This window comes from Electrophorus electricus, chromosome 14, assembly GCF_041902795.1.
Source record: "Electrophorus electricus isolate QZ-2024a chromosome 14, ASM4190279v1, whole genome shotgun sequence".
NCBI lineage: Eukaryota > Metazoa > Chordata > Actinopteri > Gymnotiformes > Gymnotidae > Electrophorus > Electrophorus electricus.
Window position 1 is genome coordinate 19,932,542 of NC_137510.1, and position 14,038 is coordinate 19,946,579.

General features: G+C 39.4%; 1 protein-coding gene across 1 annotated transcript; it reads left to right on the forward strand.

The window, feature by feature from the left end:
* The first annotated feature begins 109 nt into the window (after positions 1 to 109).
* On the forward strand, positions 110 to 13,919 carry iffo1b (intermediate filament family orphan 1b). Its single transcript, XM_027006654.3, has 9 exons — positions 110 to 1,413; positions 3,199 to 3,259; positions 5,629 to 5,724; positions 6,220 to 6,360; positions 6,770 to 6,951; positions 7,587 to 7,707; positions 9,656 to 9,745; positions 9,945 to 10,075; positions 10,229 to 13,919. Exons 1-9 carry the CDS (start codon positions 419 to 421, stop codon positions 10,311 to 10,313), a joined length of 1,902 nt encoding a protein of 633 aa, XP_026862455.2. The 5' UTR covers positions 110 to 418; the 3' UTR covers positions 10,314 to 13,919.
* The last annotated feature ends 119 nt before the right edge of the window (positions 13,920 to 14,038 follow it).

Here is a 14,038-nt window from a genome sequence, read left to right on the forward strand (position 1 = left end):
TAATCATGAAATCGAAATTATTTTCCTGTCTACGTTGTCTATTACGGTAGTCTGGTCTCTAAATCTCTGCAGTAACGCGTGCAAGTGTTTTTTGTTGCTAGAAAGCCGCAAGACGCACATTTGGAACTATGACATTTTGATTTAATTCTATTTATTTATTTATTACAGTCTTTTTTATTTTGGGCGTATACCCACTCATGAAGGATATCGCTTACCACTTCTCTGTGGTAATATTGTTAAATATTCTAAACGATGCGACAAGAAACCTTTTCCTTGTCAGCACAAATTAGCAATTAATTTGCCAGTCAAATAACCTAGGTTAGCGCTTGGACTTGAAATAGTAGCTCAGGTAACGCTATACAAGTACTACTTTATCAAATTAAAACGTAGGCTATTGAGTCAAGCATAACCCGTGTTCATGCCAGATTTGCAGCGCTTCAATTTTCCGTACCGTAGCATGAATCCGTTGCTGGGGGAGAGCTTATCTACTGATCAGCATTTACAACAGAGCCAAGAAGTACCCAGCTATCCGGACTCCCCCTCCGGTTTTCTCCCCGAGGCCGTTTTCGGAGCTCCAGATTCAACCTTTTTTCTCGGTGAACACCCTGGCTTAGGCCCTAACGCTATCGCTGTTGCGGGTGCGGAACCTCCAGCATCTTCACAATCCTATCAGCCTCTTAATACTATACTTCACCGGGCTGTGCCACTTCCCCCCGCGGCTATGGCCTTACGGAATGATCTGGGGTCTAACATCAGCGTCCTGAAGACTCTAAATCTACGCTTCCGATGCTTTTTGGCCAAAGTACATGAACTGGAGCGAAGAAATAAGATACTTGAGAAACAACTGCAGCAGGCTTTGGAAAGTAACTCAAGCGGATGCAGTACGGATGGGAGACGGGGACAGACCAGAGAAACTGGGGTACAGACCGGATTTGTTGGGCCCTTTTCCATCCGACCCTCATCTTTGCCTTTTCAAAACACCAATAATTCCGCGAAGAGACCCACCACTTTGTTCACACCTCCCCTCACAACTCTGCTCAGACTCGAGTCTAATAAATCTGACGATAAGATTCTGACCTTTGGCGCTTCCGATAATAATTCGGGCATTTTGTGTACGCCTACCGAACCGGCCGCTGCCAACACCAATAATTCTAATAATGCTCCGAATTTGAATTGTGTTAGCACGAGAATGTCCCCGAATCCGCCTCCTCGATTTCTTCCTGGCACTATTTGGTCCTTCAACCACACCCGTAAGTGGGGTACGGGCTCAGAGACTCGGGTGACCAGCCCCGGAGTTTCGTGGGTACACCCAGACGGAGTCGGTGTGCAGATAGATACCATCACCCCCGAAATCAGAGCACTTTACAACGTCCTGGCCAAAGTAAAGAGGGAGAGGGATGAATACAAACGCAGGTGAATAACACGTCATTCGTATGTATGAATTTATTACTGATGTTCTAATATTAGGTTTTATATATACTATGCCTGTGTCTGTCAGTCAAGTTGTCAAGTGCTAATAGACACAAAAAGAAGAGGTTAGCGGTTTTATGTTTGCATCAAGTGGAAGCCTTTTTTACTGGAGTTTACGATGTCCAGCTGCTTTATGCATTGCTAAACACCCAAAAGTCTGAGATCAGTGAAAAGAAGCTGAGTTCAGCATTCTTACACTGGTTCCGAAGCGCTGTCCATGCTCCTGGTACTGAGGCAGGAGCGTGTTTAGTTTTTTCCCAAGTTGGCACTATACTCTTGCCATCTGTCACTTTCATGTGTGTAAATAATTGGTTTAAGCACTAGGTCAATGCAAAAGGTCACACAAGGACAGAACATGTGTCTTGTGACCTTTTTTCGAAAATGCTTATTCATATTTCATAGTTATCATTTGTGCTCCAGCAGAATTCATTGCAATAAGAGAACTTCTACACACACCAGGGCAGTTAATCCAAGCCTCAGTTTACTTTAGATATGTGTAAATGCAGCAGTTAGCACTTATGTATTATGTGTGAACTGAAGCCACATTGTGGTTAATGAATGAAAAATCATAGAAGCCCTTCTATACGCATTACAGTGCTATAACCACTAAGACTACTGGTATTGAAGTAGGGCAAAAGGATGTTTAGGCAGAAAGTGAGATTTACATCATCTCACTCTTAAGAGACTTAAAACATTACACATGAGCCACCTTGCACAGCTCACAGCAGCACACCCTTTTGGATCCTTGTGAAAAACTGGCCTATGTAGTGACATCATCTTGCATGTTCAGACTGGGATTTGTCCAGGCAAAAGGAACCAATTTGACTGCTCCTGGTGAAAGCTTCTTGTAGCTTATCCCCTCAGGAAAACTGCAGTGGTTTGTCCTGGCCTGTCCAAAAGTTGCAGCCAAATAGCCTCATTCTTTCTGCAGTCACAGTTATTTAGAGCTGCAGAGTCATGTAGCCCACCATATTTGTGCTCTGACTCAGAGTAGTTTGTCCAATGCGAAGGCATAGCTGCAAAGTAATTATAGCTCATGTATTTGCAGTCCTGTGCACCTGTTTTGTTTTAGCTCCCAGCCTTTCTCTTGCTAGGTCACCCTGTATTTATTAATGTATTCATGTTATCCTAACCAGTTTCTCTATTCCCTCCCTCCTCCTTCCTCCCTCTTTAGACTCCTCCCTCTCCTCTCCCGCAACCTCTCCTTGTATCTGCATTGCAGTTTACCGACTAGCACTGACAGTGCATGCAGTCATCATTACCATTACCTGTCCCATCCATCAGTCCTCATTAATTGTGTGTTGGCATCTTGAAGTTGGCTGTAATGTTTGCTGTTTGTTTAACCTTGTAGTCCAGTGAGCAGGTTTTAATAAGCCTAGGGAATACTGCAGAGCATTGCATTTAGAGGAGCTCTTACGTAAGAGCATATGCAGTGAGTGTGGCAGATAGCTTGTTCTGTTCTAGTCTACTGCGCACTAGTACTCTGAATGCAGTAACATGGCTTTTGAAGTGTGCAGGCTTTTAAAAATCATTGATGGCTCATTCACAAAACACACGTGCTTGCGCATATATAGTATATACACAATCAAAGACGCTGATGTAAAACCTATATGGTTGGCAGTATTAGTCTGAAAAAAGTGTTAATAGCCCACTGAAACACTGGTTCTTTTGTATTGTTACATTGTAGTTGAGTGTGAGGTTGATAACTTTTTCATTATTTTTTTTAAGGTGGGAGGAAGAATATACAATGAGAGTGGAACTCCAACAGAAGGTTACAGACCTACAGGAGGTAAGAAAATATGAGGTCTTGTATTAAGCAGTGAGCCGCTTGCCCTCTCTCCTTCATCTCCCCATCCTGTTACTCTAGTAACTCATGGTTTTTTTTTTTCGCTTTCTCCACAATTTTCTTATGATTCATATTGAAATGTTTGCTTTCTGGTACTAATGTGATATTTGATGCTGTATTTCTGTTATTCCCATAAGAAGTTAACCATTGTAGACCACTGTTATACCACAGGGGGATATTGATGACACACCTACAGTGGTTTTTAATAGGAGAAAACCTATTTTAAAGAAAAAAAATCTCAAGCACACATACAACCACTTTAGTTTTGTTGTCTGCTCCTGAAAACAAGAGAGTAAGCGCTTCTTTCTTGACTCGTTATTGTTCAGTGATGATCAACTTCACCAGAAAGCTCACCCATAAGTAGTGGAGACAATAAAAGATACATGCAATGCAGCTGCTCAACACTGTTCAGATGAATTAGAGGGTGAGATGACATTGTGGGTAGTGCAGGAAACCTTTCTCTGAGGTGACATTAAACATACATGCTGATGGAAGTTTAAAACAAAAAAAGTCATTATTCTTACATGTCATTGAACACCAAAGACTGATTAGAATATAAATGCACAAGTTGTTCAGAATGAACCTTTTGTTTAAAGTCAGCTTACCCTGCATCATAACTCAAGATGAGACCATAAAAGAAGAAGACTATATAAAAAAAATCAGGTTATCTCTTTTTGAAAAACAGTTTAGCACATTAGTTAAAAATGGTTTATTTAAATCAGTTATGTTTCTTCATAGCTGTAGTAAAGCATGGTATTCTGTTTCCTGAGCATTCTTTGTGGTTCATCTGTTGCGGTGCATGAGAAACTTCCTGATATGCATTTTCACTGTGGTTTCTTGTGCACTCTTGAGTATGGCAGTAGTCACTTCACAACATTCATATACTCCACCATTCACACCATTGTGTCACCATTTTCTGCCATTTTCCTCTCAGATTATTCTTGACCTTAAATTTAGGTGCTCCTCTCTCTGGACAATGGTTTTAACCAAACCTGATGAGCTTCCAGAGTGTGTTTGCATTGACTGTGTAACAGCCGCATTACATTAGATCAATTCAGTTAAAGAGGAGTGTGCATAATAGTTCTACAGCGTGAAATGAACTGAGAGCCAGTTGTTTTCTGCAGGGCTTCACTAATGTCCTTCATTGTCCTTCAGGGCTTTACCACTGTCTAATAGCCCTGATTGAACTCATTAACTGTCTCACTATTGAGCTGTTTATGCTTCTTTCTGAGGTGGGAGCAAGTCACACATAGTCTTCACATATGCATGCACATTCTATTTTCTAGTCTTGAGTCATATCTCTAGTAATGTGACATGGCAACATACAAGTCAAGTCAGTCCACACATTCAAGGAATAATTACAGCAAATCTCTGTGAATAATGAAGAAGAGTCAAGTTGCAGAAAAATCCAATTATTAGGCTCTACAATGAAATGAGTCACAAAAAATAATGAGTAATGATCTACACTCATGGAAAGCTTGTGGAAAAATAACATCAGCTAGTTATCACACTGAGGACAGTTGTGGTGAGTTGGTTCACATACATTTAAAACAGCTTATTATAACTTATTGTGACTGACATGTAAAGTCATATTGATCGTAGTTCTGCAGCTCTGCTGTCTAACATAGGAACACTTGCTAAAGCAGTGTTCAGGTAAAGCACTGCAGTTTGTATGGACTCAGTTTACTTTAGTTGGTGTAGACTGCCATGTTTAACAAACTGAATTCCTAGTTCAGCCAGTTAGCCATGCCTGAAGTGTCTAATAGTGCTTTACAGAGTGAGACCTGTAGCAGGCTGCTGAACTGTTCGAGAATGTCCTGATTAATTATGCAGGAGTGCTTTTCTCCAGATGAAAACTAAGATTAATCCATATAAAATCACATGAATGACTCCTTACTGAAAATGTTATATTCTAGAATTATGTTCTCTATACTTTTAATCTACCATTGGTTAAACAACATATCATTTATACAACTAAGCATTATTTATTAACTGGCCAGTGTGCTGTGTGATGACAAGGCACATATCACAAGGCCAGGTGTGGTGTACAGTTAAAATATCCTGTTTCTTCTTATCTTGGGTGTCTGACATTTTAGCTTGAAATCCCTGCGGGAGAATGCAGTAGGTATGTCAGTTTTTAGGATTTTGAAATGCTTTATCTTGTAAGCATCCTTATTCATAGAATCACTCTCTCTCTCTAAATATATACGATATATATATGATATATATGATATTGATCCTACTCAATTTTTATAAGTTCATAAATTGTTGACAGGGTGTGGGTGTGTGCGTGCGTGTCTGTGCATGTTTAGGACCTGCAGGAGAGTGAGGTGTGTCAGGATGAACTGGCATTGAGGGTACAGCAGCTGAAGGCTGAGCTCGTCCTTTTTAAAGGTTTAATGAGCAATGTGAGTGTTAATCATAATATATGGTTCAGTGGCAGTTTATTGGTTTAAATGACTTTGAATAAATGTCACTGAAATAATGTATACATGTTAAATGTTTTTAAATATATAATTTTTTAAATGTAAGAAAATAAATAGGAGACAATTAAGTGTTTATGCAGGTCATGGTTAAATCGTTATTTTAATTGTTAAATGGTTATTTAAATGTGACTGCTTTTAGTCACTATTAATCAAAAGTCTCCCAACAGGGTAGTAGCTTGCATGATGGCAAAAGTATAGTACAGCTAGGTATAGTAAAAAAATGTATTTTATAGTGAAAATTTAGCTTTTATTATCAGCAGTACTGCTTAGAAATATTACTTTATCTATTTGTTGGAACAGAACATTAGCATAGCAAAGAATATAAAAGCATATTAAATTGTTGCTATAGTTAAGTAACTGCCTTGTTTCCTCTTTCTTAAATGAACATTACAAACACACAAAAAAACATAAACACAGAATCTGTCTGACTTGGACAGCAAGATCCAGGAGAAGGCAATGAAGGTAGATATGGATATCTGCAGACGCATTGACATCACAGCTCGTCTGTGTGACCTGGCACAGCAGAGGAACTGTGAGGACTCCATCAAGATGTTCCAGGTGTGTACACATGCGTGCACACACACACACACACACACACACACACACACATACACACACACACACCCTCCTGGAGTACAGATGTTCATTTTTATGTTAATGAGATTTTTCATATCTTTCTTATTTATATGGATTGACTCATTCTGAAAAGCACTTGAGGGAGGTTTTCTGCACTGTCAATGTCTATCTCTTCCCTTGCCACAATACTGAAACAGGTTTCTGCTGAGGTTTCTTTCCTAGATGTCATGTGCACCAAATTTATTTGCCAGATCAATGTCAATATTGTTTCTCTATCTCTGTATCATCTTTATTCTCTGAATGTTCAAAACATTTAATTTGGTGGCATTGGAAACATTTAAAATTTTGTATTTTTAATGTGCAGTTAATGTTTTTGTTCTCTCTATTTCAGGTACCCAGCCCACAGTCTTCCATCAGCTGCCGCCCACGGAAACAGGCAGCCCAGGCCAGCAGTGAGACAGATGATCCAACCAGCACCTCAGAAAGCGATGGAGGTGGAGCAAAAGTGGAAGATTCAGGGACCACCTCTTCTAATCAGATAAATGAAGAGATGCAAAGGATGCTGAATCAACTGTAAGTTGTTTTGTATGCCATATCCTTTTTGCACTGACGTATACCATCCTTTGCCCAAGAGTACAAGGAATTGTAACTGTCTGCATTCTCAGATGGCTGGTGTTAGACAATAGGGATCATTTTATCTTTTATTCTAAAATAATTTAAAATGCAACTTTGAGAAAATGTCTATAACGTATATAACTTAATGAGCTTTAGTTGCTCGTCATGACATAAAGACCTCATCATGACATAAAGACCTTGGATTTTTGTATTTCTGTAAATGCAGTATCATTTTTAACATTTCTTACCCAGCGAGTTGGGTGTTGCCAGTTTCCACTCACTATTTAAAAGCTCAGTGCACTAAAGGCCGAGGTCTGCATATGTTTCTTCACAATGGCTGATCAATGGCTAGCATGGCTCTAATGCACAAGAAAAGAGAGAATTCCTCCCAACCAATTAGAGCACAGCTAGTTGTGTTGTCTCTTGGACTAGCACCAAAGCAAGGAATTCAAACTTAGGTTCATCAACTTAAGAGCGCTGTGCAAATACTTAATATGCCCATCCATGTTGGTCTTTGTGTGTGTGTGCGCGTGTGTGTGTGTGTGTGTGTGTGCGCGTGTGTGCGCGTGTGGGTGTTTGCATACATGTTCCAGGCGAGAATGTGAGTTTGAGGATGACTGTGATTCTTTGGCATGGGAGGAGACTGAGGAGACTCTGCTGCTTTGGGAGGATTTTCCAGGATGCCCTCTGACCTCAGAAGTTAGCCACAGTGAGGTAAGACTGGTTATGTGCAATCAGGTGGCTACTTAGTGACGGACAAAATACAAGCAGAAGACTGTTTCATATATAATTCCCATCACTAGCATTTCACCCAGTATCATCTCCCCTATCTATAAGAATTTTCAGATACTTACTGTATTGAAGTAAGTGCCTTGTTACCTCTGTCTTAAATGAATACCACACAGGCTCTAATAATTTCAGGATGTTGGTTGTTTCCATATAGTTTAGTTAATCTTACTGCACTAAATCTATACGTCGTTTTCTTTTACTGTCACTTTGGAAACACTTTGAGTGTTCCTTTTTAGGTTCCATAAACACTCAACAGACTCAGTAATATGTCAATGATGTAGTAGTATCTGAATGCATTCAGTAGATTAATCAAGACTTTTAACTGACTGTTTAAATAAGATTTGCTTATAAGCTATTGAATTCTGTTGTTTTTCACTTTATTTGGGGTGTCCAAGTTTAGGTTTTGGGTTGAGATTAAGGTTGGGGTTAGGATTAGGTTGAGGGTTAGGAGTAGGGTTTGGGTTGAGTTTAAGGTGAGTTGGGTTGGTTTGAGGGTTGGTTGCTGATGTCTGAGCCTGCTATCTCATTTCTCTTGATTGTGGCACCATAAAGAGGCTGGGCACTTTATTGTCAGACACCAATCCTCTGTGTTTTTAAAAACATCATATTAAAGGTATGGTGACAGAATATATGATATCCTTTCTTGTAAACTGTATAAATGATAGTTGATGGCAGACATTTGGCAGATAGTTAATGGCACAGCAAAATTAGCTGCTCTAGGGAACACTTTGGCTAGCTGTTTGTGGGAAGGGTGTCTAGCTCCACTAAATTAGATAATGCCTCTCAAAAAGAAGATGAAGAGCAAATTTAGTAACACCAAACAAGACCCAAATGAAGGCACCATTTTTATTCCCACCTGCCAAGGGACTGAGTATAAGAAAGTCTTTTGCAAGTGTTTATGAAAGAGTCACTATTGCTTCTTGTTCTAGTGTTGCTTTGTATTTCATATTAATAGGCTCGAGCTCATTGCATGGAGCTAGATGAAACGGGTCTTTGAGAGGAGAATAGAAGAGGGCTGTTTATCAAAGGTTGAGTCATGAGTCCCTCTCACACATGCACACAGAGAAAGAGAAAGACAAAAAAAGGAGTGAAAGATAAAGAGGACATATTATGTGGATGCATTATGGCATGCTTGCAGCAAAAGGAATGTTTACAGGAAAAGAGATTTAAACATTTGATTAGAAATATTAATGACATAAAGCAAAGGATTATAAAGATTCTGTATCCTTATAAATTACCTGTGTACAGAGCAGGGGCCTCTGTAGAGGCCTCTGCAGGCTTCTGCAAAAGATTCTGGGTAAGCTTTTGGAGACCTCTGTGTAAGGCGCATCATCTCTCCACCAGGTACAGGATGTTACAGAAAAACAACCCTATTTTGCATATGTAAGATGAAGTCTTTTTTTTTTTTTAAGTCTTCTCTTGGAATGTAATGGTACCAACTCCAACTGGTATAGGTATTGAATATCAATTTGCATATATTGAATTTTGTTTGAGTATAATGGTGGATATTTCAAACACTTGTATGCAAAAGAAGGTGGGGTGATTTACATAATCACTCTTGAAAATTTGTGTTCTTTGTGTGATTGTCAGACAATATCCCCCAACATCTGGTTAGTGTAGTCTGTGAATGGAATGGTGCCAGTCATGGTGTTCTGATTATTCCAAGATAGATGACAGGATTAGAGGGGGGCGGGCTCTCTCTCGCTGCTGCTCACTATTTGAAGGACCCCCCTGGAGCCATAAAAATAAAATTATGCTTAATCATTATCTGCTGCCAACAATTTGTGTGTATAACCCCCTAACGGAGATGGTATGTCTGGGGCATTTGCTTCATCCTTTCTCTCTCCCTCCACCCCCCACTACCTACCTATAGGAGGAGTGTCTTGAGAAGGTGATTAAAGACACGGAATGCCTGTTTAAGTCCAGGGAGAAAGAGTATCAGGAGACCATTGACCAGATTGAGGTAAGGGGTGGAAAAGAAAAATCTGCCATTCCTGTGTGTGGGTCTGTTTGAGCTCATTGTCCTCAGAATAATACATGTTATGCCATTTTATGCCCTGTTATGCTATGCTATGTTATGCTATGTTAAACAGACTATAATGTACATGCACATTTTGTTGTAATAAATGCTGCATGCACTCACCCAGCCTCTCTATATGTAGCTTGAACTAGCCACAGCAAAGTCTGACATGAACAGGCACCTGCATGAGTACATGGAGATGTGCAGTATGAAGAGAGGACTGGATGTTCAGATGGAGACATGTAGGAGACTCATCACCCAGAGTGGAGAGAGGTGAACACACACACGCGCGTGCAACACCCCCCGCCACACACACACCCACATCATAAACCCATTTATCCACAGACAGACTGTCGCTACATATTTTATCTTGTTTTTATTATATGATAATTTTCTTCTTCTTCTTGATTTTGATTTGGCCCACAGTAAATATGAATCTCCTGGCCCTGGTGGAGGCCTTGAAGTCAGTGATGAGACAGAACAAGAGAACACTGGGGCTGGAGGAAGATAGTAAGAAGTGAAGAAAGAAGGAAACTCGTTTGTTGACCTCCTCTCATCTCACTGTCAATCCTAAGCCATATTTAGTATAAAGCGTTTGGTGCAACACTTCTAAACTTACAAAGAGGGACACAGTCTGGACCTCTCATGCCACTAAATACTTTTCAAACTATCATGGGGGGGAAATTCAAATAAATATTACCTTGCATGGGACACTGGAATAGATTTTCCATTAAGGGACTGAGACAGTGACTACCCTCTTGTGGAGGTAATTAGGATTGATTTAAATTGTGATCTGCTGAGATACCTGATACTTTCCACAGTTTTCATTCACCACCCTGTCATGTGCAAACTTTCAATGTTTATTTAACTTTTAAATGTGAACCATTTTATTTAAGGTTAAATAATTCCTGCCATTATATGACATTTTTATTCTTTATTTATATGTTTGTGAGAAATAGGGCTGCAACCGAAATGGTACAAGATGTGTCTGTGGGTTGTTTTGCTCTCTCTGCTGGTGAGCAGTGGCCTCACCTGTACTCAGAATACTCGTTTTTTTTTTCATTCATAAAATGGGCAATACAGTCAAAACACTGGGTATTTTGACTTAGTGGTTCCTACAGGATCCAGAACTGATGCATATCAGAGGCACAAAATCTTTGTGTGCTGTTGTGGCTCAGGCAATTTAAGGATCTAGCCACCACTGGTCTATGAGTTAGCTCATCAGTGATTTGAAAAACAAGTTAAAGGTCAAACATTCATGAAAACATTGTGTCTAGGTGTGTCTTTGTGTATAGTCCAATATATGGTGGACTGCAGTATAATCCTGAATGATATCGCTGTATATTTGTGTGGTCATTGTTTAAATTCGTAAATTTAAATATTTACTAACTCAGCCTTTTATGTTGTTCACTTCGTCTCCTGCTCTGCATAAAAGGGCAGGTCCACAGCTATTTGTCCTCTCAAGAGTCTCATTTTGATCAGTGAAACAAATTCAAGATTATGTATATGGCTTTGCATTTAATGCATCTGCAGTTAAGGTTTGTGCAAGTTTGTGTGGAAAGGCTTTAAATTAGCAATGAAGAAGTGCACTTGCATGGTAATATCAAAACTAGCATTTTCAAAACCAGCAACATGCGTTATACTACATAAGTGCTCATTTTATGTCATTCGTGAAACACAGTAATCTAAATCTTCATGCATTTGGGTAAATGGTGCCCTTTTATACTGATGTTGAACCAGTCCTACCAGTGCAAGTTGTAATATTAAGTTGTAATACCTGTTGTGGTAAAACTGGTTTCAGCACAGTGTAAAAAATTAAAATTTTTCCTTGCTATTATGTTGTCTCCCCTCCTGAATTTAGCTGGCAGAGCAAATATACAATTTGAAAGAGGGCTACAAGATCCTAGATTAGGCTCTACTGCTGTATATATGTTGCCTATTACTAAGATGACGTTTTCTGTAGTGGCAAAGAAAATGAACTCCTACACTGTATGTATGTGTGGGTGTGTGTGTGTGTGTGTGTGTGTGTGTGTGTGTGTGTGTGTGTGTGTGTGTGTGTGTTTACTCTTTGGTAAGATGTCTGATATTCTGCCACAGTAGGAAATGTAGATGTGACCTCTCAAAACCACTGACTTGCTGCACTGACTTTGTTTGAGGCGCTTGCAGATGTTGTAGTATAGCTTACTACAATGTAGGAGTGTGACTTGGAATCTTACCATTATGGAAGACGCTGGTGGTCAGCTATGTTTGAGCCACTCAGCCTGGGCTTTTAAGCATTACATGCCGGCTCAGTGCGCTGACACTGAGATCATCATGCTGACTGCAGTAACTGAATTAGTCTGTCACAGAGTTGGTCAAACTTTCCGTCTGAAATAAGGAAGTCTGCTGTAAATAACCTTCCGCTCTCACTGTCACTGTGCCACGTTTAGCTGTGGGCCACAGGATGATGAGCCGTAGATGAACAGTAGGTGCATCCACACGAGAACTGCAAATGTATGAAACCGAAGACACACAAAGGCATCAGCGAGGAGAGACAGCACATGCACTGCTGTGTTTCTGAATGTATCTGTAAAAAATAATAGAAACTTCTATAGTGCCAAACGTGAGCCGAGCTTTCAGGGAGCAGGCTTTCAGTTGCAGGGACAGTCAGGACTAGATGCTGTCAAACATGGTGCTGATTGCTTGTAAATATTTTAAAAAGGCAAAGAGTAAAATGGTGTAATAACTGTATGCAAGCTGTATGGGTATTTTGCAAAAAGAAAAGTGAGAATGGCTCTTAATGTAATGTACATTAGATCATATTTAAAGTATAATCAGATTTGCTTTGATTTCAAAACCTTTTTTGTCCATGTTCAGATTCTGTCCCCTTGTCTGTTTCTGTTTATCATGTTCAGTCAGTACTCTCTCCAAAGGCATTCCTACTTCATTTGGCCACAATTCTTATGTTACATTTGGCTTTAGTGAAGAAATATGTCTGGGTTTGAGTAATGATTTCCTTTATAGCTCATGTTTGTGTAGGTTATCAGAAAAAATATCAAGTAGGACTCTCTTATTGGTTGAAAACTCCCCCCATTTCTTTGATTCATTTATCTCTGATTCTTCCGTTTATTATTTTTAAATGTCGTGCGTGTGTGTGCGTGTGCGCGTGTGCGCGCGCGTGTGTATGCATGTTTTAGTCGTGTATTCTAATTTGCTATATTATGTGAGCACTTATTTTGACCAGGAATTTACTTGTCTGTTGAAATATGAATGGAAAGTAATCAAAATAATTTAATCAAAAATAAATCAAAAATACTCTGTCGAATCTTCAGAATCTTCAGTCTGCATGGTGTAAGTGTACTAACTGGTAGTACAGTATTTATGCCAGCTTGAGATATTTTTTTTTTCCTTTTTTAGAATGCAATTCAGGCTAAAAAATACCTCAAATTAGTAGCAACCACATGCAGTAAGTAAATTCCTGGAGAAGAGTTCACCAAGTGTACGTAAAGAGAAAAAAAAACAAACAATAATAAAAAAAGAGAAGACAGTAAAAAGCAAGGAGAAAAAAGAATGTCTATCCAAACTGTATTACTGCTATGATATTGTAAACCAGGGGAAATTGGTAAGGAATTTTAGTATATAGTCAATGGCTTTGCAAGTGAGTCCTCTGTCCCTGTCAGAAGTTTCTCCTCTCATGCTGACATACATGTAGCAAAATTATTGCCCCAAAAAATCAGTGTAAATATGATCACCTACACCATGGGCCCATCAGATTATATCTAGATGAAAGACCTACAGCGTACTCGTATGTATGGATATTCAGCATCTATGCCATGGTGTGCAGTGATCTGTAAAGTCTAAAACGAGAAAAACCACGGGTTATTCTGTAACTATCTTCCTTCCCTGATCCTAAGTACGAAGAACTTTTATCAGTTTACAGGGAAGGCAGATGATGGAGGAATGCACTCAGTGTTATGGGAATCCCATAGGATTGCTTTGGCAGAAATCTTTTGGCAGGGTGGCTGGACTCATTAAAGTGTACTCAAGGCAAGCCAGAAATATAGTCTGCTTTAATGAGCACTAAAGACTGGAGCTTAAAAATCACTTGAAAAATAAATGATAATGCTGAACAAACTGACTTTAGTTAGCGGAGTTTTTTTTTTGTCATGGAGTTTGATTCATTCTGTCTTTATTTTTGATTCCTTTTGTGACTTTTTTTCTCTCACTTTTTCTCATTCTCTCTTTTTCTTTCTTCAA

Excerpts from the sequence above, each read along its gene's own strand:
- iffo1b (XM_027006654.3), top strand. The coding sequence starts at position 419 with ATGCCAGATTTGCAGCGCTTCAATTTTCCGTACCGTAGCATGAATCCG. Across the intron at positions 7,708-9,655 it reads CAGAAGTTAGCCACAGTGAG|GAGGAGTGTCTTGAGAAGGT; the intron begins GTAAGACTGGTT and ends ACCTACCTATAG. Across the intron at positions 10,076-10,228 it reads ATCACCCAGAGTGGAGAGAG|TAAATATGAATCTCCTGGCC; the intron begins GTGAACACACAC and ends TTTGGCCCACAG.